At 47.7% G+C, this 25873-nt stretch overlaps 1 protein-coding gene across 1 annotated transcript; it reads right to left on the bottom strand.

Moving 5' to 3' along the window:
• Positions 1 to 21679: 21679 nt before the first annotated feature.
• On the bottom strand, positions 21680 to 24479 carry FOXI2 (forkhead box I2). Its single transcript, XM_019424581.2, has 2 exons — positions 23936 to 24479; positions 21680 to 23218 (listed from the first exon to the last, which is right to left on the bottom strand). The coding sequence occupies exons 1-2, from the start codon at positions 24477 to 24479 to the stop codon at positions 22782 to 22784; spliced, it is 981 nt and encodes a 326-aa protein (XP_019280126.2). The 3' UTR covers positions 21680 to 22781.
• Positions 24480 to 25873: the final 1394 nt, after the last annotated feature.

Below are 25873 nucleotides of genomic sequence, written 5' to 3'. Positions count from 1 at the left end.
TATTATCTAGACTGAGAATTTACCGAAAAGTATAAAAGGCTGTAACACAATGTTTTAAACAACTCACATTTGCTTTTCTTTCAGCTAATCTGAGTAAGTGAAGTTTTCTTGTACAGAAAAGACATTCTGATGCCACACTGCATTTAAAACTCAACAAGCAGGCACTGAGCGCCTACTCTGGGACAGACGGAGTCCTGGGTTCTGGAAATATGAAGGTACCAAAGGAGGACACTGTCTCAGAAGAGCTGGTCACAGTGTAGGCAGTAAAGCAATGAACTGAAAGAGTCTGAAAATGGGTAGCATGAACTACATAGGAAGGCTCTATAAGTATTCCAGCACCCTCCAGATGGATGTTAGTAACTCTGCTTTCTTCCCAGGAAGATGGTCCCCAGTGATTCTTCCTGGCCCATCTGGCTGTGCTTACTCGCCACGTGTGAGTGCTTCCCTGGCACTTCAACCAAAGCTAATCAAAGCAGAAATTGGTGCATCAGCAGTAGGCCACCATTCATGGAGGTTTCCTACCAGAGCCCTGCAGTACTCAAAGCTTCTCTTTGGGAAGTGGTATGACAGGGAGGAAGGTAGATGATGGTTAAGATACAGGTAGGTGGAGGAGTAAGATAGTCTGAAGTTCAAAGTCTTTTCCATCTGGCTCTGACCCTCATGAGTGCATGCATGACCTACCTGCCATATAACCTTTGAAAAGTACCTTCAAAGTACCGGTACCTTGGGAAAACCAATCTCTACATCTCAGTATCCTCATCTGTACAACTGGTGCTGATAATACTTTCCTCACAGAGTTGCGGCAGGGATTCAATAATATCTGACTCTTACAGTGTGTATCATGGCTCCTGGCTCGTGGGAAGGGCTGAGTAAAGAGTAACATGACTTAAATAGGAAAGCTCATGGAATAAGAGAAGATGGGTCGTATGAACTCATGTGATGTCCAGTGATGCTGAGCAGCTCACTTCCCGGGATATGTGCCATGTCTGACATACATTTTAGTCCTGGATGCAAGAGAATTTGGAAGGGATGAATAGCTGAAGAGGACGTAGAGTATTTTCCATCTTGCCAATGTTCCTATAGCTATCGCAGCAAAATTCTACTTAGTGATATTTTTGGATCAGAAAAGGAGCACACGTGTTAGTTTTAAGCAACCGAAATGATGTCAAATGGCCAGGATGTGTAATACAATAAAAAATTCATGATTGGGAAGAGTTACTGGGAAGTCTTTTAAAGGTACATTGTACCTCAAGGCTAGAGCTGCCATGGTCTTTATATACCAAATAATATACAATATTATTAGCATCAGCGTGCACATAATGTATAATGATAGTAGCACCAATATGCATAAAATGTAAATTCCAAGAAATGAAAGAACAAAGTGGACAGAAACACCTTTTGCAATGGGAGGTTTCCGTAACTTCTAACAAACTAACGCAGACCTAGAGGACAAACAATAATAGATCAGATGGACAAATTCAAAATGTAACTGATAACATTACCTAATACCCATATCAAACTCTATTCCATTCTACCTAGCTATGAATACATCTACTTCTTCCGGTGCTTGTGGGTCACCATTAACAAACACTGAGTCTATCTTAGGTTCCAAATAACGTCTCAACAAATTCCTTCCAAAATGTAGAGTGGATTCAGACCCTCTGACATAATGAAATATACTTGTAATTGTTTAACAGCCAGAAAACTAAAAAACTCTAGGAAACAATAATAAATAATAACAAAAGAAGGAAAACTTCAGAAAAATTTCTCAATTTGCATTACTGGCAGAGAAATTAAGTGGTCGTGCGAAACTCTGCAGATAATAATATAAAAAATAGGCAAAATAAAATAACCAACTATTAAAGACACTGGAAAGCATCCAACAACAAACAGAAGCTAGAGAAGTTTAATTTCAAAAGACTGCAAACGGAAGAGATAAAAATTGTTTGTGGCTCGCTGGAAAGGATGCTGGTCAACCCCAAGGCTATGGCTGTAAGAAATGTTGGTTGGACAAAATATGATGTTACTTCCAGGGAACAGAGTTCAGAGCTGGCTGGGAAAGCAGCTGAAAATTGAAAGGAGAAATTATGGCAATACGAGAACTCAGGATAAGACACAAATTCAGAGAATAAACTCTAAAAACCCTGGCTGATAGTCAAGCACAGAGCTGTAGGGGAAACCCCTTGAAAGGCAGCAAGAGGACAGAGGAAAATAGATTCTTGAGAGAAATGCTATTCAGGACAGATCAGTGAGTTTGATGCCTTTTTTTTTTTTTTTAATAACATGCATTCTCCATCCATGAGAAGAATTGAGTGGCAGAAAACTGGAGCTGAATGAGTTTAAAGTGTCAGAGTGCAGAACTCAAATCCAGCAGAGTGGCCAAAAATTAGAGAAGAATTTCTAAAAGCAAAGAAAACACAGAGGTTGGCCCTCATCTGCTCAGATTCTTGGCTGACCACCACATTTCACAAGCATGGGGGAGAACTATGCGGGACCAATCTGTGAAAGGAGCAGAGGGTGTCTGTATCTAAGAACAGATACCAGCAGAAGCCAGCTAGTGAGAGACAGGGTTTATTGCTTGAATCTAGACAAGAGGACGATAATTCTCAGAAGAATATGACAGAATTTAAAGCCATCACCACACATAATTTACATTGTCCAGTTCCTAACCAAAAATTACCAGAGGTACAAAGAAACAGGGAAGTGTAACGCATACTCTGGAAGAAAAGCAGTCAATAAAAATAAACTTCAGGCAGAATCACTTGTTAGATTTAGCAGAAAAGACTTCAAAGCAGCTGCTACAAGTATGTCCAAAGAATGAAAAGAAAAATGTTCAAATACTTGGAGAAGCTTTGCTACCGGAGATTGGATTGAGAATCTCAATACAGAAACGAAAACAATAGAAAACATTGGAGTTACAGAGTTCAATACTGAAATAAAAATTCCCTGGCCAACTGCAACATCCCTTTGAAGAGAGTAGAAGAATTAGTTAACTTGACAATGGATCAATAAAAATGATCTAATCTGACCAAAAGAGAGAATAAAATAAGTAGAGAAATTAACAGAACATCAGAGACCTATGGAAAATATGAAGTGGCCTCGCATATGTGTAATTGGAATCACAAGAAAGAAAAGGGAGGGGGGCAGGAAAAAAATATTTTTTTGAAGAAATAATGGTCGAAGGTTGGTGTAAAACAATATTTGACAAATTCAAGGATCTCAACAAACCCTAGGAAGTATAAACACAGAGAAATTAATTGCTCCTAACCATGCCATAGACAAATTTCTGGGAGACAAAGATAAGCGGACCATCTTGAAAATATCCAGAAATGAAGAAACACATCACACACAGAGGGACAATGGCGAGATTAATGGCAACCTCTCATTCGAAATCATGGAAACTGAAAGACATCAGAACAGCATATCCAAAATGCTGAATAATAATAATAATAATAAAAACGATAAAAACCCTGTCAATTAAGAGTTTGCTATCCATCGAAGTCATCCTTCAAAAATGAAGGCAAGATAAGAACGTTTTCAGATAAACAAGAACAGAGAATCCATCAGAAACAGACATGTTTACAAAAAGTGCCGAGGAAAATTTGGGGGAAATAACACAAAGAACTCAGATTTACTAGAGGAATAGAGAGCCCCAGAAATGTTAAATACGTGGGCACATATAAATATTTTTCATGTACTTTTTCTCTTAACTTTCTTAAACGATATGTGACCTCTTGAAGTGAATCCAATATCACTGAATGGATGGGTTTATCACATCTATAGATGTCATCTGTAACAATAGCAGAAGAGACGAAAAATAGACGAGACAAATAAAAAGGAATAGTGAAAAGGCAATCAATGACTAATTTAAAGGCAGATGGATTGAAAACTCATCAAAATACAGGTTAAAAATTCAAGAAGCAGCTCTATAATTGTAGCTATAAGATATGTGCTTTGAGTACACACACAGACTGAAAGTTAAACACCGGAAGAGATGTCCTATGAAAACTTTTCAGCAGAAGTGGCTACATTAATATCGCACAAAACAGATTTAAAGGCAAAGAGCCTTACTACGAAGGAGAATATTTTGTACATCAACACACTGTAAGCTTACTTTTTTTGCCGTGTAAAAACTTTTTTGTGACGTCGCATTCGTCAGCCTTTTTGCTATTGATTCTGGATTGGGGTTTTCCCCACTCAACCTGTATCAACCCGTGTGGTAGGCAAAGTCACTCATGTTTTTGTCTTGTACTTACAAGGTTTCATTTTCTTTACATTTACGTCTCTTATTCATTTTCACAAGCATTGAAAAACATCAAGGGCTCGTTAGAAATTTTTGCCTCCAACTATATAAAAGGTCTTGATGTAGTGTAACTGAACCACACTGACACTCGATAGTTCAGAATGACTGTCTTTCCAATTGATTTTCTTGTGCATTTAATTGGTAAATAATCAGCATGAAGTTTGGGGGGTATAAAAGGAAAACTCTGCTAATACGCCCTCTTCTCACCATCAAAAGGGTGGGAAATTTCACAAGCGTGGAATAGCTCGGGTTCCTCACAGCTTTCCCACTGGGTTACTTTAAAGTCAGCAGGAAGCTGCTGGGGCATGGTTTAGATATCTTCTGGAAAAGAAAGAGCTGTGATTTTGGTTTCCCAGCATGATTACGGTCATCGTGTCCCTCTTTGTTATTAGTACCTTTGAGAGCGTCTCTCGTAACTGTCCAGCCAGGGTGATGTGTGGCTCTGTGCTAAGCCCAGTCCTAAAGCACGAAGACAGGTCAGGTTATACAGTAGTAATGAGACAGGCAGACACGGGTAGGGGGTGAGGAAGCTCTCCACAGGCCTGCCTGGTTCCAAGGGGTTTCCACGCCTGCCTTTTCACTTCTATAATTTATTAATGGCATTAGTGGCCCCTGGTTCGGTGTCTCATCTCATAGAGAACTCGAGCAGTTAATATTTGTGTCCTTTCAGACCACATTTTTTCCAGGGTTAGAAGACACACATATATGTGTAAACCCACACATATTTTATCTGCCTTCTGTCTTTTCTGGCTCATAAATCACCACGTACTGCTGTGTTCTTTCTTTCGAACACGAGGCTGGTTTAGAGATTCACAGTCATTATCAAACATTATGTGTAAGTGGTATAGACAAGCCTATTTGTAATATATGTACAAATAATAATACATGTATAAATCATATGCGTAAGCCACAGCTCCTGTGACTTTGAAGTGTTGGGATACCTGGAGACCATGAGTATTAATAGACGCCAAGCTCACAGAGAGATGTTCTTGAAATATCCTTCAGTGATACCATGTTTTAGCAGACCGGCGAACAGACGTCTACTCTAGTGATTAAACCAGAATCTGCTTTTGATTCCTCTTAGGAAAGTAGGCCTCCCGGGCGGTGGGAAGGGCCAAGAGTTGTCCTCTGGCTTAGATCCAAGTCCTGGCGTGGCTTCGTCTCTGCGAAATGGTCAGGTGGGGACCAGCCACTGAGGCCGTCAGCCTCAACTTCCCCATGTGAAAAATCATGATGAAAACAATGTATCTCCCTTAGAGGTTGTCTGTAGAGCTCAGAGGGGTCACGTATGAATCATGGCCAACCGGTTTAGTGCTTGTGGGAGGACTCAGGCCAGACCATCTGGGTTTAGATCCCAGCTCTACACTTAGGTGTTGCGTCATTTGGGGCAAGTTACTCAACCTCCCCGTGCCTCAGTTTCCTCATGCACGAAGAATCAATAAGTCCTAAGTTCCTAGGGTGTGAGGGTTCCACAAATTAATTGGTAAAACAACACCAGTTAGAATGAAGGCTGGCACCTAGTATGCCAGTTATACTTGTTACAAATGGAGGGAGTTTTAGAGATGGTCTGGAACCTCAGGATATGGAACCTTGTGCTATGCCTCTGCGGGATGCCAAGCATTTCCCGGGCACTTTGAGTATAGCTCCCTGTGCATCCTTCCCAGAAAACCTGCAAGGCAGAATGTTCATGAAATCAACAATTGCCCCAAAGTCATCCTGATGTTGTAAACATAGAGCCAGTGCAGTGAAGTCAACACTCACACCCTTTCCTCTCTACCATAATTGTTTGCAAAAGCAAGGAAGCACAACCACTTTCACACTTCCCTCCTCACTAGACCAGCCCCTCCGGTTACCATAAGCATCCGCTCCTTTGCTGGTTTGCCTTCCGGGTCAAGTCCTGACTGTGGAGAGGACACGACCCCTGCTTAGCCTTCCAGCCCGTTCATCCTCCCCCCACGCTGGGCGCCATGCCGAACCAACCTTTCATCTCCCTAAAACACACCAGCTTCTCTCTTGCCTCCAAGCCTCCGTATAATCCCGCTGCCCGAGCTATTCCTGTATTCTTCTTTAGCTTTTTATTTGAACAAAATGATAAGTCACAATGAAACGCAGTCAAAAGCCTAGAAAACTATCCGAAGGACCAACATTTATTTTGTTTGTTAGTGAGCCGTGTTGGAAAATAGCTCTCTCTCCCTGCAAGAGAAAAATAGACAAGGAGACAGAATATTCATCACCCGGTGAGCTGAACTCGAAAGCTGTTTATCTGACTAATCAGGTTTGCAGCAACGGACTTAAAAATAAACGTGGCTGTTTTCTGTTCCTTATCATTAATTAGAGATTCTCTTTTGTGTTTCTTGACATTCTGCGTGCAGCAGAAATGGCTCCCCGAAATGTCAAATTATTTTACCGCAGAGCCTGTTTTAATTTCTCAGGAACGTAACCTTTTAAGCAAAGGCTTATGTTAACTCTGAAGCTGGAAAAACATGTTTTAGAAAAACCATATGAAATCATGGAAATGTTGATTATAGGATCTCAGGATGTACAGAGGTAGTTCACCAAAGATGCCTGTGATAATGAGGTCAAGTTCGAAATAAACGCACCAGGGGCCCCTGGGTGGCTCAGTCGTTGAGCGCTGGACTCTTGATTTCGACTCAGGTCGTGATCTTGCAGTCATGGGATCGAGCCCTGCGTTGGGCTCCAAGCTGAGTGTGGAGCCTGCTTGGGATTCTCTCTCTCTCTCTCTCTCTCTCTCTCTCCCCCCCCCCCCGCCCTGCTCGTGCTCTAAATAAATAAATAAGTAAATGCACTAGACCCTTCTCCCTTTCCTCTTTTCCTCTGAAAATGTGACTATGTCCCAGGCGCTCCCTACAAACAGGAAAATGCACCCACCCCCAGCACCTTGTAGAAAATGTCTCTGGTGGTTTCAAATGCAAACTTACAAGATAGGTGTCTCTCTGCCATCCCCTAAATACTTTCATCCTGTGTCAAAGACAGCTTCCTGAAGCTTCCAACTGTCACTCCCAGCATCTAAGCTTAATCATTGCCAAGCTACTATTGAGAACTAAAGGGCCTCCCCCACCCCCAAAAGCACAGCCCCACCTGCACGCAGCTATAGTCATTTGTCAAGCAAGACCTGGATGAGTAACCAGTGTCCTCGGCCGAGGCTGGCACAGCCCGTAAAGGCCCAGCTAGTCAATATTTTAGGCTTTGCGAACCACACGGTCTCTGCCGCACATTCTTTGTTTTTGTTGGCTTGCTTGTTTGTTTGCGTGGCTTTGTGTCCAACCCTCTAGAAACGTAAAAGTCATTCTTCACTCAGGGCTGTAGAGAAGCAGACCATAGACTGGACTTGGCTCATGTGGTATTTCCAGGTGATACTGTGATGAAAAATCCCAGCGTGACCCCACCCTCAAAGAGCAACGGAGTGTCTCTTGAGCCATCCACAAGACGAAGTCATGGCTGTGAAGGGAAAGAACAGGTTAAACCCAGAGGGGCTTCCCGGAGGGTGTAAACGCCAATGAAGTGAGTGGGGTCTTGAGGATGACCGCAGCGGGTGTGCCAGGGAGGGGGTTCGGGTAGAAAAAGCTGTGTGTGCAAAATCAGTGAGGCAGGAGAGAAATGGACAGAGTAGGCCCAGCATGGCTGCCTGGCTGTACCGTATAGACTAAGGCATGCCAGTGTGACCTGAGAAGAGACAGAATCCTATAGGAGGAGTCAGCAAACTGGGTTTCAGGGGAAGAAGGAGGTACTGAAGGGTGTTAAGCCAAGTGCCAGGAGTCACCAACCTGGAGCTGCCCACGTGGGTGAGCTGGAGGGAGTCAGGGGAGGGGTACAGGAGACACAGGGTGGGGACCGCCCTTCTCCACTGACCTTGAAGTTTGCCAGCCCCTCTTAGGCAAATTAGAGGCCACACAGAATGTCTGAGTGGTGGTCCCAAGACATCTCTTTATAAGAGAATTGCTTGGGGAGAGGGGAGCTTCCAAAGAAGAATCAAGGACCCCCTCTTCCCTATCAACTTAGAGATGAAAAGCAAGCTTCTGTTAATACAAAGGGAGTGTCCAGGGCCTCCGCTGGTGTCCGATTACTCTTGGCATGAACACTACACAGTTAGATACCTTGTCCTGTATTTACTGAGAGCCCACCAACAGGCACCATACCTGGGTCTTGGGAATAAGAAGACGAATCGGCCAGTTTTGTCTACAGGGAGTCGGCAATCCCGTTAGGGAGACAGGAAGGCAATGGAGTCAACACACAAGGAAGAATGAAACAAGGTTAACTGTTGGGATTAGGAAGAAAGCCCTGCGGGAAGAGAAGGAATGATGGATTAATGGGAAAGCAGCTTCCCAAGGAAGGGCCTTGGTGCTTGAAGCTGGAAAGGCTTTCCTGCTTCTTCCAGGGGAATTTGAGTTCTAGGCAAAGTTTCCATTTTCTGGTGCCCCTAGGTATTTCCAGAGGTGAATGAGGTGACCTCTGTTTGGGACAACCAGCCTCAGCCATGGTACAAATCACGGGGTAGGAAGAGATGTGGCTGGTGGGGCAGAGCGCCCACCTGACTCGAGCTGATATCTCAGGCATCTTGATTAGCTTAGTTACCTGCCGGCTGTGGGACTGAATCTCTCCTCTCTTATTCTATTCCTTGCCACACAGCCTCTGTCCTGAGTGCTGCAGTCATTAGCCAGGCCCAAGCTGGAGAGACGAGAGCAATTCAACGATAATGACTCACATTCATTACTGAGAGATAGTAATGATTCAAGGGAAAATAATGACAAATTTCTCTTTCGCTCAAACAAGGAACTTTGTGCCAAACTGGTGTTTGATGATGCTTGAAAGAAAGCAAGAGGTCATTAAAAAACTTCTCCCAGTTTTGTGTTCCTATTGTATAAAACTTTCAAAGACTCGGTTAGACGCACAGTGAATAAAAATGTATAGACTTCTGGATCTTACGCGAAGTGTGCAGGAATGTGCATGGTTCAGCTGAACCTTCCTCTGATTATGCTTTTCGGAAATGTATTCTCTCCAAAATTAGAGGTTTGTCAGTAGGATGCTGAACGGGGTACAGGAGAAAGACCACATTGGTGCTGCCTCACGCTCTGTGCTCATTAGAGGGCCATTTGCAACCTGCCTGGGAGAACGAAGACCATCAAGAGAGAGGCACACTTTATGGATGATTGTGCGACTGGATAGATTGGGACCTTCTTGAAATTTCACCCTGCGGTGCCTGTAGGTGGTGGGCCTGGCATCTTACAGCAAACGCTGTTTTCAGCCCCCTTGTTAGAATGAAATGCTCCTCTTTGTAGGCTCCAATGAGGTTGGAACAGCGCACCCGTGACTCACAGAGCCTTCGGCTGGGGAGGGAAATGAAATAGAAACACTGTGACCCCAGCTCTCTGAGGACTCGCCTGAGGGAGGGAAGTTGGGTTGCAGGGAAGACAGAACCAACCTTCAACCTGAGCGCATCCCCCACACCAGTTGTGCCTGTCACCAGCACATGGCATCACCACCGGACTGATCCTCCGGGTACACGCCATTGCTGTTTAGACAAGCAAGAAGATGAGGAAGGCTGGTTTTCAGCCAGTGCGGCTGCAGAACGCTACCCCGAGCATTTCATACAAATTCAGTTTAAAAGAGGTTTTTGTAGCCATGGACGTCTGATTTCCGCTGTTTATCAACCTATCTCTAAGTAAAAATGAAGGATATTTCCCCAGAGAAATGACATCGGGAGAAACGGTGTCTCATTTTTTTATCCCTTCTAATTTCAAAAGAGAACGATAAAACTTGATCACTGTAAACCTTTAGAAGCTGTAAGGTCAACATTATGATTATCTTCAGTTAAGTATATGAAAGGTGGGCTCAAGCCACGTCATGGTGATGCCACTCACGGCCCGAGTGGTGAAGTGAATCAAAAAGAAAACAGAACAGTATTTATCTGGCATCTGACTGTCGGCTCATTATTCGCAGAAAATCCGCGTGTCAGTCCACAGACAGAATAAACACACCCGCGAAAATTGCCTGGACCCAGTTGAAATTGAGGTAAAATAAACGTATGACTGACAGTGGAATTAAAATATTAATTCTCTAGAAACGGGGTCATGTTTCCAGTAGCAGGCTTCTCCGGTGAAGAAAGAATTTTAGTTTGGGGCCTGGAATGAAGAGATGCTCAGTTGTGGGGGGACCCAAGGTATTTGGCAGGAGCAGAGAAGATACAGCAATGAGTCAGAAACATCTCAGCTTAGGAAAGAAAAGAAAAAGGGTGGCAGGTAAGATAAGTCCAAAATAAACCCTTACAGTATCTTCTGGATGCCAGGGACAGAGCTGCATGCTGGCTGATGGAGAAGCACAAGTTCTAGGCTCTTCCTGCAAGAAAATGACCGACTAGGGAAGCAGGTATATAAACAATTAAGTCTCAGTATGGTGGGACAGGCACATGGGGGCAAAGGGGGTCATAGCGAAGTAAGTGATTGTGTCCCATTGATGGGGGAAGGATTCACCCCAAAAGGGGACCCAGAAAAGGTGACCTGACCTGACATGTGATATGAACACATTGACATCATACGATTTGGGGGACATCCATTGCCTTTTGTTATGTCACATGTCACAGAGGTGCTCTTTACCTGGACTCAGGTGCCTCGAGCTTCTGGTTGTTTTTGCAGAGACCACACAAGGACACTGGGGAGCTGTTAGGCAGATGTTTTAATGGAAGGTGTTTGGGGAAGCCACAGAAAGTGCCTCTGCTAAAACACAGAAGAACAGAACCACTGATTGAAATCTGAACTGAGTGACCGCTCCACCAGTGGATCTGGGAGGAGTCAGTAGGATTTTTGTCATTTCGGCTAAAAGACCAGGCATGGCATGTTTCCAGAGACTGCGGCCAGAGCTTGGACCCCAAAGTGGTCTTTTTGGGTCACGGTGGACACATGTGTGCCAAGTTTCACATGGGATAGAATTCTAGTTCCATCAGTCCTTTCCCTGAGAAGTTCTCCTGAGTGGTTAACCTGACTTCTTCCTCCCGTTGAGTAGCAACACCATTTTGGACTTGATTTCTGATTCTTTTTGAAATCAAGATTTTGACTAAAGCCACCCCCTATATCTGTTTGCTGTTTCCAGATTCCTAGGTCCGTGCTTGCCTAGCTTCTGCTACCAGAAGTGCCTCCCACCCAGCTCACGTGGGACCCTCTACTCAACCTTCCAGGGTCCATGAGTTGGGGCTCCTCATAATGAAGTATTTCTTGGGCCACACACTGCCATGGAGATGGATATAACCCTGTCTCCCAAGTTCTTGGCCCCCCTTGATTTACTTAATCCCTTTCCTGACTCTCCTGCATGCTACTCTTGTAGACTTCCAAGTATACGCTGAGCACCCAGTCATTGTTTGCTGAGAGAAGAAATATATAGACCTGCTCATAATTTTGATAAACTTTAGTCAAGCCCCTCCAATATAACAACATCAATGCAGGGAAAGAGTAGGGAATCTGCCTGGTTTTTTCCCCTCTCAACTATTTAAAAAGTAACATGGCTCCAGCTTAATTAACCAGAAGCTGCTGTCTATTGTTTTATGAGGCGTGTCTGAGTCAATTTTAAAACACATTAATGGAGATTTTGTTTATCCCACTATTGTCTTCCTCAGTGAATACTTGGGGTTCCTTCGCGTTGGGCCTTAAACATTTAAGTCAGATAATATATTCAAGAAATGAAAACATGTGAAATGAAACAAACAAACATTTAAAGATGCATGGGATTGTTTACTTTTCCTAACCTATATGTTTGGTTAACACAACATTTGACTGTGTACTTAGTGTGTACTCGATGAGGCCATGATGAGAACATCAAGTGAACAGGGACAAACCTGGAAATCAGCCAGGTCACCTCCAGGCCTACATGAAGATAAAAGTCAGTGAGAAGGGCAGATTCTTCCATTCTATAATAGCAACATCTGTGCAATAAAAATTTTAAATCAAACATTTCAATTTTCGTATTGGTGCTTGTTGCAGAAATCAATATTTATTGCTTGTTGTTTACTTCCAGCTTGTCGGACAGTAAGACGTGGATGAGGGTTACGTGTTCCCAAACGAAAAATAAAAAAGCCACATCTTTTTGTGTGGAAGAGAGAAAAATGTTTGACAATATGAATGACCACTCCCTGGGGCGGGTAGGTTACCTTTCCACGGTACATTAGCATGACAAAATGGCGGACTGAGCTGAGAAACCTAGAATCCATGCATTGTGTTATCATGGCTGAAAACAAACGTAACTCCACTTGTGAATTCTGGAAGCGTTGGCTACCTGAAGGCTTCCTAATGGCTTCCTGAAGGACAATGATGAGAAAGATGCTGAAGAAGAGTCCAGACGGAGAAGATAAGAGCCCCGTGATTACTAATGTCTGCCCTGGAAGTAAGGAGCACAATGTATTAGCCGCCCCTGAAAGAATGATCTCAAGGGTCTTTCTGGATCTAAAATGCTTGAATTTTTAAACTACTTTAAACCAATACAACTTTAAGTTTTTAGCTGGAAAAAATTATTTGAAGATCCTTGACATAGATCTTTAGGTGTTGGGTGGGACCTTGCAAGAGACCTTGCTTCTGTCTCTCTGTCTGATACCGGGATTCAGACCTGAGGAACCTGTCCCCGCCTTCATCTGAAATCTTGTTGATTGTCCCCAAAACCTTCAGGGACATTTATTTATCTCCTTTTTGTTATTTGCCATTGTATTCTTTGGCACCTACCCATGACCTGAGCTGAAATCAAGAGTTAGATGCTCAACTGACTCACCACCCAGGCACCCTGGCCCCTTTCCTTTCAAGACCACTTCCTGCTTAACTCATTCATTCCCTCCTTACTTCTACCTCTCACCAGACTGGCTTCATCTTTTGTTTCTCAGAGAAGATAGAGCCTCCCATGGGAATTGCCCCCTGACCCCCAGCTCCTTCCTTTGAGTCTCAAAGGAGGTCATGGTCTTTGTCTCCTCCGGACCAACATTCCCTGCTCCTGAGCAGCCTCTTAGTCCCCCCAAAACCATACAGTTCCTGTCTCAGTGCTGAAAGTCTTATCTCTCAGATGATGAGTTCTGCTTGGGACACATTGGACTTGAGGTACATGGAGGTCATCAATATGCTGATGGCCGCGAGGCAGGTGGATGTACATGTTTGGAGCTCAGGAGTGATGTCAAGTGTGAAGAAGCAGACTCAAATACCACATGACCTGTCTGGAGGCAGTGAGGCAACAGTCTCGAGCCAGGGAGGTCCCTGGGAGCACCTGGGCGAAGGCCCGTGGATTGGGCCTCAGAGGACAACCACACCTTCCCGGTAAGGAGGGGAAACGGACGGGCAGTGCCCATGCTTCCTAGGATGGCTTGGTGAAACACCTCCTTTTTCTTTTCTGGCTGATACGCCTTGTGAACATTTTTCCCACTTTATCCATATGATTTTTTTTAAAGAATTGAGGCCTGGTTTTGTTGACTACCTCTCTTGTTCTCTCCTTTTCATTAGTCTTACTGTTATGATTCCTTCCTTCTTGTTTCTTTAACGTATTTTCTCTTTTCTAGTGCCTCTTTTTGAACACGTAACTCAACTATTTTTATATTCCCTGTTTTTCTAAATAAATTCATCAAAAATAGATAATGCCAAACATTTATCTTAACGACTGTCTCTCAAGCATTTTCAGGATTGTTCACTTCAATTTCCTTTATAAAAATTATTTATTTATTTATTTGTTTATTTGAGAGACGGAGAAAGAGAAAAATCAGGGGAAAGGGGCAGAGGGAGGAAGAGAGAGAGAGAGAGAGAGAGAGAGAGACAGAGAGAGAGAGAATATCTTAAGCAGGCTCCATGCTCAGTTCAAAGACTGACACAAGGTTTGATCCCACAAGCCTGGGATCATGACTTGAGCCAAAATCAGGAGTCAGGAGCTCAACCCACTGAGCTACCCAGGTGCCCCAATTTCTTTTTTAAACACACGAAAATTTTTAAGAATTTTAAGAATTTATTTTGATATCCAGACAGTTTTTTAACGATCTCTTATTTCTGGTTTCTAATTTAGTTGCATCAGGGTCAGAGAACATGTCACAGAGAACATGTGACAAAGTCCTTCTATCATTGTGGAAATTGCCCTCTGAGATGGAGCCTGTGGTTAACTGATAAACTAACACGTGCGTTAGATGCCTACCTTCATTTTTAGCATATGGTTCTATTATCTATGTTATATCAGGTTGGGTAATTTTGATGTTCAAGTCCACAATGGTACGAACCTGTGTGTGTGTGTCTGCTTGAGCTAGGTAGAAGTGGGTCAGATCACTTACTCTGTGGAATTGTCAAATGTGTCTTTTCCTGTCAGTTTTTCTTAATGAATTATGAGAAAATACTGTCATTGACTTATATTCTTTATAAATTCTTTTTTTAAGTATTTATTTTTGAAAGAGAGAGAGAGAGAGAGAGAGAAAGCATGAGCAGGGGAGGGGCAGAGAGAGAGGGAGAGAGAGAATCCCAAGCAGGCTCTCACTGTTAGGGCACACTTGGGGCCCAAGCTCACGAACCATGAGAGCCGAAATCAAGAGTAGGACGCTTAACCAACTGAGCCATCCAGGCGCCCCTTTATAAATTCTTGACGTGGACTTGTTACTATGTAGATTTCTTTTTTACCCATATCAATATATTTTCACCTAAATTCTATTTTGTATTAATATTACCATTCCAGCTTTCTTTTGGTTAAAATATGGCCATTATGTCTTTTACTTTCTTCACTTTTAATTTTCCGTAAAGGTTTTTCTATGTACATTTCTTAGCAACAGCAGTAAAAATAAATCCAGTCCTCTGTCCTTATTGGAACAGTTTCGCCTTTACATTTATTATAATTGATCACATATTTGGGCTTATGTCTATATCTGACTTTGTGTTTGCTCTTAATGATTCTTTCCCAGTCTCCTTTCCTATTATCTGATAAATCAAGTGTGAACAACCTGCTCTCTGTAAACGACGGGCGGTAAACATTTTAGGCTTTGCAGGCCAAGGGGCAAAACTGAGGGTATTTTTTGATACTTCTATAACAAGAAAGAAAACAAATTTCCACAAAGTTTTTGATGACATTCAAATTATAATAATAATTATAATAGAACACAATTGATGGCAAAAGCTAATCGTCTTAAACAAGTTTAGGTTTTTTTTCTGGACATAATTTGTGGGCGCATTTTTCAACCGTTGCACCAGATCCCCTTTAATGAATGTATCGTGACTTAACGGCTTTCCTTGCCCGTGTGACAAATGAGACACTCGGAAATTTACCGTGCGTGATGGCAGCCTTGTTTTCATCTTCTTTTATTTTTGTGAAGCAATTTGGCTGTGCTGATAGGGCCTGTTGTGAATTTTCCAGTTCTTCTGAGCAAAGCCGTCCTGCACGAGGAAGTGCTGTGCGTAGCGATTCTGGTGTAGAGTGTGTCCTCAGCACATGTATGGCGTTAGTGCACAATGCCCACAGGTGCCTCGCCGTGCAACTCAGTAGCGGAATAATCCAACTCCCGTGCCTTAAAATTTCAGCATTTGAAGTCCACTCTTGTCTTCTTTTCTTGTTTTCATATGATGGGCTTGCACTGGCAATGGGAAAAAAAAAAAAAAAGTCTTGGCATGTCAACACAGGCGGTGGTCAAGAGGCTTCGCTGGGGCTGTCCCTGGGCTTTGCAGCGTGAGGCCACGGTAGCCGTGTTCGTGTCCAATGCAGCTGTGGTCTGCGATGCTCGGTGCTCCACTGCCAAAGCCACATGGACAGCATGTGAACAAATAGGCGTGCCGTGCTCAATAAATCTGTAGTTAGGGGGACTGAAATGTTAATTTCATGTAATTCTCATGTGTCGTGTCACATTGGTTTGTGTGTGTGTTCTTTTTTAACCAATGGGGGAAAAAACCACTCTTAGCCCATGGGCCGCACAAAAGCAGGTGGTGGGCCAGATATGATAAATAACTTGGAACTTCCTGCCGTCTGTAATGTTTTTGTTCCTTCCGTCCTATTTGGAAGCTATAGATCGTATCTCTATTCATTTAGTGATTTCCCTTAATTTTAAAAATCATACCTACTATATTATATTTTATAGTAAAGACATGTTGGTCATATTTTAATTTTTTTTTTCAAAGAGCATGACTACTGGCTCGTGTCTCTCACAATGAAGTCCGAAGGTTGGTCACGTTTCTGTCCTGTGCCTGATCTTTCACGGGAATGGGACACAAGGGATTCAGTTCTCAGGAGCCGAGCTTGAGGACCACAGACACTGAAATTCTCAGCCACCTCTGTCTGTTACAGGAAAGGCAAGTGGAGACGACGGGAAGACCACGGACTGTGGAGTCAGACACGTGTGGCTTTCAACCTTGGCCTCCCGCCCCACCCCCTGTGGGCAAGACCCTGAGCCTCTCCCAGCCTTAGATTTTTCGTTTGTAGAGCTGAGTTAACAATACCTCCCCTGCATATGAGCCTTCAGGAGACACGTGCCCATGATGCTCCTACTGATGGAGCTCTTGGCAGCACCACCACGAACTTCACCCGAGCCCCCGTCATTGCATCTAAGTTGGTTCGTTCCGACTGCAGGGCTCTGTGCTCTTGAATTCCAGAGCCCGGCACTACACTTTTGCCCTCCCACGGAGATTTCACTCAGTCTGTTGTGTGGAAGCATTTACGAAGCATTTGATTTGGTCACCTCTAAACCGAACGTCTCTATTTCCCAATGGCCACAGGACTGTCTGGTTTTCGGTGAAAGGCTGGTCCAGCAGGTGGTGAACTGAGTGTGCCGTCCCAGCGAATGCTCGTCACTCACGCTCGCGTACGCGGACAGTCCTTTGGACTCAGGACGCCCCATTAGGCCATCAAGGGCGCTTTGAGGTTGCTGTATGAATGAGTCCGTGTGAAACCTGAGCCCAAGAGTGGGGTCCCTCCTGAGAGGTCAGAGGAATGTGGTAACATCCATCTTACTTAGTTACCTGAAAACGTATGACTTTTTCCTGTTATAAATCTCATTTTAATTTTGTGCCTGCAATAAACGCATAAATAGCGCGATGTGTACCAACAGACTTACGCTCTGAAACCTTGGAAATGAAAAAATATTCCTGGCACTGATGAAAGAGAAATCTGGTTAATAAAGAAGGGTTATCGATGTGGACTTCTTGTGTTTCTTGCGTATCTTCCATTCGTTACGGATACCAACTGGGGCACCGCAGAAAAAAATTAAAGCAATAGTAAATGACCGAAAAAAATTAAATAAATAAAAGGTTAGGAGCAATAAATCTCTTAAGAATCGCATAAAGAAGGTTAAAAGGTGCAAACTTCCAGAGATAAAATAAGTTATGGGGAGGTAACATACAGCATGGGGGCTATAGTTAATAATACTGTATTGTCTATTTGAAAGTTGCTGAGAGGGGAGATCTTAAAAGTTCTCATCACAAGAGAAAAACGTTTGTTAATTATGTGAAGTGATGGATGGTAACCAGACTTAACGTGATCACTTCAAAATACACCCAAATAGGGGATCATTATGTTGTACACCTGAAACGGATACAGTTATACGTCCGTTATATGCCCAAAAAGGAATTTTATAACAAATGATCACTTAAAAGCTTTTCCTTCCTTCCTTTTTTAAAATAACTTCTTTCTTATGCTGTGCTATTTAATGCGACCGATGGTTTTTAATATTCTCCAGTTAAATTATATGATGTGATTTATTCTTTTTAGCAGGAATTTAACAATTTAAAAAAATCAAAAAAAAGGCAATGTAATAAAGCAACGGAACTGTCCTCTTCCACTCAGGATGACAAAGACAAAAACGAAACAAACAAACAAACAAACAAATACAGCATAAAGAATTAAGCACCATACTTCTCAAGAACCCTGAAACAGAAACCTTCCATTAAAGTATTAATTCTACTCTCGAAGTTCATCTCCCCCTACGCCGACCTGCCCTCAGGCTTCCCGGAGTAAAGTGGACCCGGCAAGGTGAGGTCCAGTCAAAGGGAGCAGGTTGCTTGGGTCAGGTGCAGAAGTTAATGTTCGCCCCAGGCAGAGCCAAACTGCTGGTGCGTGCACACGTGCGGGCCGGCCACAGTGATGGATTGCTGGAACCGATTAAGGGCCAGGAGGCAGGCAGACCTCTGCACACTTCTAGAAGTAGGTAGTGAAAATTACCTGTGGCACACACATTCTTTACCTCTCCCCATCTTTCAGTCTTGTTAAGCCCAGACCCCGTGGAAGGAACCCAGAAGCATCACGCGATTCCCGCCCTCCAATTCTCCCTTCCACCTTGGGAGCTGAGCCTTGCTCAGCTGGACAAGGAGACTTAGCTCTGGGGGGAGCAGAGGTGAAAGGGAAGAGCGGCCTGGAAAATGCCTGGGCATCACTGGCCAATATGGAAGCGGCCCTCCGATAAAGGACTGGGTGGTTAACCTCTGATCAAGGTGCGGCCACCAAGCGTCAGCTCTATTCTCTGGAATATCATCTGTGTCATGATCCAAGAGGGAAGCTCATGCAGACTAACCAAACCTTATTGGCATCATACAATCTCTGAACTCTCCTACCCCCCGGCCCCCACCTCCACGCCTTCTCAGCACATAGCCCTGCAGCACAGCTCACTCTGCATGATGGCAGGCGTCCCCAGGGCACTGTCTCAGTCATCTTTGTATCTGGAGGGTCCAGAAGAAGGCCTGACCCTGTGTAGGGAGGAATCAGGCCCATCATAGGGGATGGGGGTTGGGGGGAGTCTATGATGGGATGGAGAGTGCATGGAAAGCTTCGGGGACACCTACACTCACATACTCACTCATTCATTCGTTCATTCAAATGCTACCACTTGGGTGCATATGCTGGGGATATTACTGCGAAATAAAGGGGCCAGGCTGCTCCCCACATAGACCACAATCTGCGGGTGTGTGGAGTAACCTCTCCACAGGCTGTAGGAGCAGAGCAGGGCTGGAAGAGACGCCAGGGAAAGATTCCTGAAAAGTGAGATCTCCCTGGAGCCTGAATGATGAAATGAGGAGGCAGAGAAGTCAGGGGAGGAGGGGCGGTAGCTTCCTGCTGACACCCCTCAGCGTGATCTGTAGCCTCTGGGAAATAAGTCACTTAATAGGTCAGAGCCCCAATTTCCGTATCAGGAAAATGGGGATAATCACATTTGCCTCGCTGGGTGGCTGTAAAGGCTTCATGAGATCATGTCCGTTTAGCGGCTAACAGACTGATTGTCCCCTTGATGTCCAATCGATGTCTGATGGACGGATGGGTGGTTCTTGCGGGTTACAGAAAGCCTCAATGACTCAGCAGTTCAATACGCTCTATATTAAGGCAGGGATACAAATCTGATTTCTTTAAATGAAAATCCAATTTAATATACTATTCATTTGCCCTCCGTGAGCTGAGTGAAACTAAAAATATTTCACATTCTTTGTGTTCAGCTACTGATGATAGCTGATCAGAGAAATAAGTCAGCCCATGGTAGGTGCCAGGCCACTTGCCTTGAATAATGTTGTTTAGAAAATTGTATATTAGATTAAAAGAGAAAGCGTTCCCCAAATTTCAACTGGTGGATACAGGGATGCATGAAAGGAACTCGTACCCAGGGGCCCTGAGGAAGGGCCAGCTCTGGTCACCACAGCTGCTGCCTTCTGTCACTAGCAGACGATAGATCTTCTAGTAAGAGCACGGGTTTTATGATGAGGTTCCTAAAAGATGCTGCAGAGAAGGGAGCAAACGGGACTGGTTCCAGCCTGGGACAGGGCTCAACTCCTGGCCTCTATCACCATCAAGTCATGCAACAGAAATCAGGCAAACACACCCCGAGTTAAGAGTGTGGAAAACACGGTGAGGTGTATTTAACTCAGATTGTGTGTTCACAAATGAGACGGCTGATTGACTTGATGATAAAGTCATCGTCTTGAGGCCAAATTACCAAGACCCAGGCTGTAATTGCTCCTTCGCCTCTGTCTCGCCTTCTAGAAGGAGATTCTGTGAGGGCAGCACAGGGCCCGGGCTATTCACTGAAGGGACTAATGCAAAGCCTGGTACATATTTGGCACCCGAAAAGGTTTATTGAAATAATTGCACTTTATTAGGATGTGGAACTTGGCCCCTGTTGCATTCTGTGACGTTTGCACGTGTTCATCTCCGTCTGAACTCAAACCCTGGATGCAGACTTGATATTCTCACAGTATCAGTTGAAAATACTAGGCCTTTGTGTACCAAGGCTAGGTACTGTCTTCTATGGCTTTTTGCTGGAGAACCGTAGCCAAAGCGTGACAGTGTGGTGGGAGTGTGTGCGCAGATGTGTGCAGATGAAGGGGCATTTCTGCATGTGGGCCGTAGGAAGGTGGCATGCCTGTCAAGAGTCCTTTTTAGCTCTCATTAGATGAGCTTCTAGAGACCAGTTGGCCCACTGACTCCGTTTTTCTAGCAGCAAAAATGGCGATCAACTTCCGTTTCCTGCTTCACTGAAGAGTTATAATAATTACTGTCATGTTATTTCCCTGAATGAAAAATGCCACTTGACTGCAGTGGGTACACTTAGGAAATTAAAGATTGAAAGTGGAACATTTATTCCCCAGGGCAGCGCTGCTAACGTGCAAACCCACCACATATGAACATACTCCATATTTAATCAATATGTGAAATGTAAACCCGTATCTTGAAATCCACACTTTTTAATTGTTTTTCTTTTTAATGTTTATTTATTTTTGAGAGAGACAGACAGACAGACAGAGTACAAGCGGGGGAGGGGCAGAGGGAGAGGGAGACACAGAATCCAAAGCAGGCTCCAGGTTCCCAGCTGTCAGCGCAGAGCCCGATGCGGGGCTCGAACTCACTAACCGCGAGATCATGACCTGAGTCGAAGTCAGATGCTCAACCACCTGAACCACCCCGGCACCCGGTCAAACTTTTTTTGTTAATTCTTTCTAAGTTTCCTGCAAACTCGGAGTCTCTGGTGGGGTTAGCTGGGAACAGTAGTAGAACTCTTCTAATGTAAAAAACAGCATATACAACATTCAAGTTACATATACTGGTGTTTGTTTTTAGCATCTTAGTTTATTAAAATAGGCTTGAGATAAAATTCTCCAATTTATAAGGTAAGGATTTTCTTTCTCTTTTCTGGTCTTAAGTCTATTACATTTGGGGAGTGTTTCTCCAAAAGAGATCTGGCGTCGGTGCTGCTTACCTTCTTACAGCCCGCGGCGAGATGTCCCGCGATGCTGAGACCTTAGCAAGTCTGTGTCTGCCACCAGGAAGGCTCAGGGAGACGTGACCCAGGGTCCAAATTCACCCCAACTCTTGGTTTGTTGTATCCATGTCCCCAATCTCTGGCCTCTCTGCAGCATCCAGGGGCCAGCTGGATTCTGAATTCAGTCTGCCAGCCAGGAGGGGGGGGTTGTCTGGCTCACTAATCTGCTACCCTCCTCCCAAGGTAACTCCTCTCTCCCTGTTTTCCTCCAACCACCTGGGCTCAGGGAAAGAGGGTGCACCTGCCAAGCACCCACGGTGCCTGGAGGTGCCGGAATGATTGGCGCCCCAGGCCAAGTGTGGTACGAGGCCAAAAGTTCTCCTCTCAATGGCTGTAGGCTCCCAAGAGAACCCTCTGGGTAAATAGCAGGTGGGAGAGTGGGCTCACTTATACATAGGAGGCTGTCCCTTCCCTCTGCATGCAGGGGGCAGCTTGGGCCCAAACTGGGGGATAAGGAGCAAGAGTGAGCCGGTGGGAGTGGGGTGGGGGAGTAAACTGGAGCCCATCCTGTGACTCTGGGGTGCTAGGCACTGCTCCTGCGGTCCCCTGAGGCTCCCGGTCCCAGGACAGGGTCGGTGACGGCCAGGCACCATCAGGGAAAGGCGCTGGAGTCCCCTGGCCGCCTGCTGCTCTCTCCCCTGCCTTCACCCACAGCTGCAGCCACTAGAAAGTCCCTCCTACCCGCGTCCCAGTCGGGATTCCCTTCCCCCCTCGCTGCCACAGTGCTGGTGACGGTGAAGACAAGCTACCTGGCCCCACGGCGCCGCCACAACCCCCCTGCCCGCTTCCCTAAAAGGAAGGAAGGCCCTGCGCCACCAGGTGGACCAGGCTGGGCCGGAAGAGGAGGAAATGGGCCGCGGGTAGAACGCGGGCCACCCTCCCGCAAGCACCTAGAAGGCTTTTTGGAGCGGGCCAGGCTCCCCTCCTAAAAGCTGGAGCCGAGCGCCAGCCTGTCGCCCCTTTAAGGCGGATGCCAGAGAGCACAGGTTCGAGGTCCAGAGCAGCTGGAAGAACAGGGGGAGCAGGGAGCGGCCCATTTGCCCCGTCTGAACGGTCGCCGGGTGAGGGTGAGGCAGGACAGCGGGGCCACCGGGGCGGGGGAGGGGATGACGCGCGCTCGCCTCGGTCTGTTCTCGGCGGCTCCGGGGGCTCTGCGCTCTCTCTGGGGCGCTGACTCTGCGGCGCCAAGCAGGCGGGAACCGGGCTTGAGCTCCGCACGTCCGCACAGCACTGGGGACGTCCCGGCCCCCCTCACACTTCGGTCCCCTCCCGACGGTAGACGAAGGGGTCCACGCGGAAGGCGGGGGTCTGACGTCCGGCACTGAAGCCGGGTGCGGGGCCTGGGGCCCGGGGCCCGTGGGCGGCGACCGTCGTCGGTGTCCCGACTGAGAAGTCCCCCGCCAGGCCCGCGGGGAAGGTACCGAGGCCGCCAGCCAGGGCGCCCATGGCCGAGGCGAAACCGGACAGGCAGGTGGCCGCCTCGGGCGCGGGCGGGGACGGCGGGGCCTGCAGGTCCGGGGAGGCGGCGCCCAGGGCCTCCAGCTCCGGCGCCGTGGCTCCTCCGGGACTCCCGGCTCCCGAGGCTGCGGCGGCGCTCACCTCTCCTCTCCTCTTCCTCTTCCGTCGGAAGTTGCCGTTGTCGAACATCTTCTCGCAGTTTGGGTCCAGGGTCCAGTAATTGCCCTTACCTGCGCAAGAAGAGAGGGCTCAGCTCGGAAAATACGGGGTTTGGGGGACCATGGTGTGCGCTTGAGGAATGGAGGTCAACTTCAAAAAGATCACCCCCACCGGTCCCTCCATCATTCCCCCCCCCCACCCCCCCCCCCACGACGGCCTCCACAGTCGGACTGGGAAGAACGTGGACATCCCAGAAAGGCCTGGGAAGGGCGACAACCAAGAAATACGGAGCCCCTTTAAGTTCAAGGCCAGGGAGAAGACATGGGGAGCAGAGCCACCTGGACGGGGGCTGTCGCTCCTCCAGTGGAGCCCGGCCCCGATGTCGTGTCCAGCGCTTCCCGGACTGGCATGCCATTTGTCTTTCCAGTTCTTGGGGTAGGCACGGTCTTCCCCATCTCACAGCAAAGGACACTGGAGCCCAGAGGACTAACTCCAAGGCTGGCCCAGCTGACCGGCTTTCCGGGTTCTTCCTTCGCGGGAGCGCACAGAGCTTTCAAGACGCACAGAGCAGTAGACCCGAAGCCAGGATCTGCGGGTTCCGGGGTCGTCTAGGAGGCTGCCCTCCTCCCCTTCCTCCCGCCTCAGTTCCCCTAGCTGTGCGGTGCGGGAGGGACTGGGTTGCCCCCAGCCACGCTGGTCCTAAGTGCCAGCGGCCGGGCGGCCGGCATCCGCGGAGTCCTGGACTGGACGATGGGGCGCGCCTTTTTTTTTTTTTTTTTTTTTTTTACCTGGGTCGTCCTCCTCGCGGGGCACCTTCTTGAAGCAGTCGTTGAGCGACAGGTTGTGGCGGATGGAGTTCTGCCAGCCTGCCTTGCTGCGCTTGTAGAAGGGGAAGTTGCCGGCCACGTACTGGTAGATCTGGCTGAGCGTCAGCTTCCGCAGCGGCGCGCTCTGGATGGCCATGGCGATGAGCGCCGAGTACGAGTAGGGCGGCCGCACCAGCCTCAGCAGCTCCTGCTGGCCCGAGAGGCTCAGCCACGCGAGGTCTGCGCCCGCCAGGCCGCCCGGGGCGCCGAGGAGCGGGCCGGGGGCCGCGTAGGGGGGCGCGGGCCGGGGGCCGGCGGTGTAGGGCGCGGGGCTGAGAGCCGGTGCGTTCAGCCACGGGCACTGGGCCCCCGCCCCCGCGCCCAGATCGGCGCGCGCGTAGGCCACGGGGTGCGCGGTGGCCCCGGCCTGGCTGTGCGGGACGGGACACGCACCCGAGCCGTCGCGGTACGAGGCCATGTCCGGCCGTTCCCGGGCCTGGCCGGGAAGCTCGGCGCCGAAGCTCATGGGCGCCCCATCCAGCTTGGCTGCCCGCCGTTCCCCGGTGCGGCCCGCGGGGCCCCGCCCTCCGCCCTTTAAATGCCGTCGGGGGGGGGGCACTCCCGGGTGAGTGTGCGTGGCGAGCCCCCTCCCTTCCCCCCACAGCGTCGGAAGAGTGGCACCCCCGGGCGGTCCCCGCCCCGGGGTCAGCTTTCAGCCCCTCCCTGGTCCTGACGCGACTTAGTGCCCCCGACTTAGTACCACCCGAGCCCCGGACCAGAGTCCCCAGGGATCTCACCTATCCCCGCCTCATCTGGCCTCTAGGTCCCCTCAGTCCCGGTTGCCCTGGCCCCTTGCCAGACCCCACGTCTCTCGCAGGCCCCCAGTCGAACGCGCGGCATCCTTGCTCGACCACGGGGCACCCTGCCCTGCAGAATCTCCTCATCCAGGCCCCTGTGTCGTTGGGGCCCCAGGGAGCAGAGGGCCGCTGTGCTGGGCCAGGAGTCTTGATAGAGCCCACGGATGTCTAGGGGCTGGGACCACGAGGAAAGTCACCGCGGTGAAAGACGCGAGGGCCCAAGGCCAGGGTTGGCTGGGCCAGGACAGTGGCACTGGAGTCCTACGGAGTCCCCGCGCGAAAAACGCGCAGAGGCGAACCAGACCGCGGTAAGAGTTGAAACACTGGAAGATCCGGACGCCCCAGCTGCCTAGGAAGTACCCCCCCCCCCCCCGCCGCCGCCCCCACCGCTTGTTCCCGCAAGTGGCCTCGGGCACAGACAGGGTGAGTGGTTAGCAAAACCCTCCACTGGCTTTCTTGGGACTCGGAAAAGACGGGGACGTCTGTGTGCGCCCAACATCACAAACCCGTGCAGCTCCCTCCGCACCCCTAAACTCGCCAGTCTCCCCGGCTGAGTCTGCCCCAACTCCGGCTCCTCCCGGCTCCCGGTGCTGCCTGGCTCCCGGCCTCCCAGTTCCCCACCAGCTCTCCGGGCTCCCCGGGGCGCCAGGCCCCATAGGGCGGGGTGTTTGGGAAAGAGCGGAGGCCTCCGGGACTCGAGTTCCACTCCTTGCCGGCGCTTGGAGAAGCGAACGTTCCCGTCCGGTGATCAAGGTTCGGGCATAGTGGGTGGGCCCCGTCGCCAGGAAATTCGGCACCTGCCACGTTAGAGCCCATCATTGAGATGAGTTCCATCCGGGGTCTGTGGATCATCAAAGCAGATACACTGAAATTCATTTAACAGACCAAAGTTTCAATCCTACCGCCTGTCTCCTTTCCTTTTTTTTTTGGTGGTGGGGAGGGGGAGGAGAGGGGAGGGCAGGGGATTGGGGCTGAGGATGGATGGAGGAAAAGATCTGGACTTTGGAACTAAGGGTCCCAGTTTGAGTCAGCCATTTACGTCGGTGTGGCCTTAGGCCTCTCA

The sequence above is a fragment of the Panthera pardus genome, unplaced genomic scaffold (assembly GCF_024362965.1).
Source record: "Panthera pardus isolate Hobbes unplaced genomic scaffold, ASM2436296v1 HiC_scaffold_22, whole genome shotgun sequence".
Lineage (NCBI taxonomy): Eukaryota > Metazoa > Chordata > Mammalia > Carnivora > Felidae > Panthera > Panthera pardus.
This window is presented reverse-complemented; position numbering and strand designations above follow the sequence as displayed.

Excerpts from the sequence above, each read along its gene's own strand:
- FOXI2 (XM_019424581.2), bottom strand. The coding sequence starts at position 24,479 with ATGAGCTTCGGCGCCGAGCTTCCCGGCCAGGCCCGGGAACGGCCGGAC. Across the intron at positions 23,219-23,935 it reads CCGCGAGGAGGACGACCCAG|GTAAGGGCAATTACTGGACC; the intron begins GTAAAAAAAAAA and ends CTTCTTGCGCAG.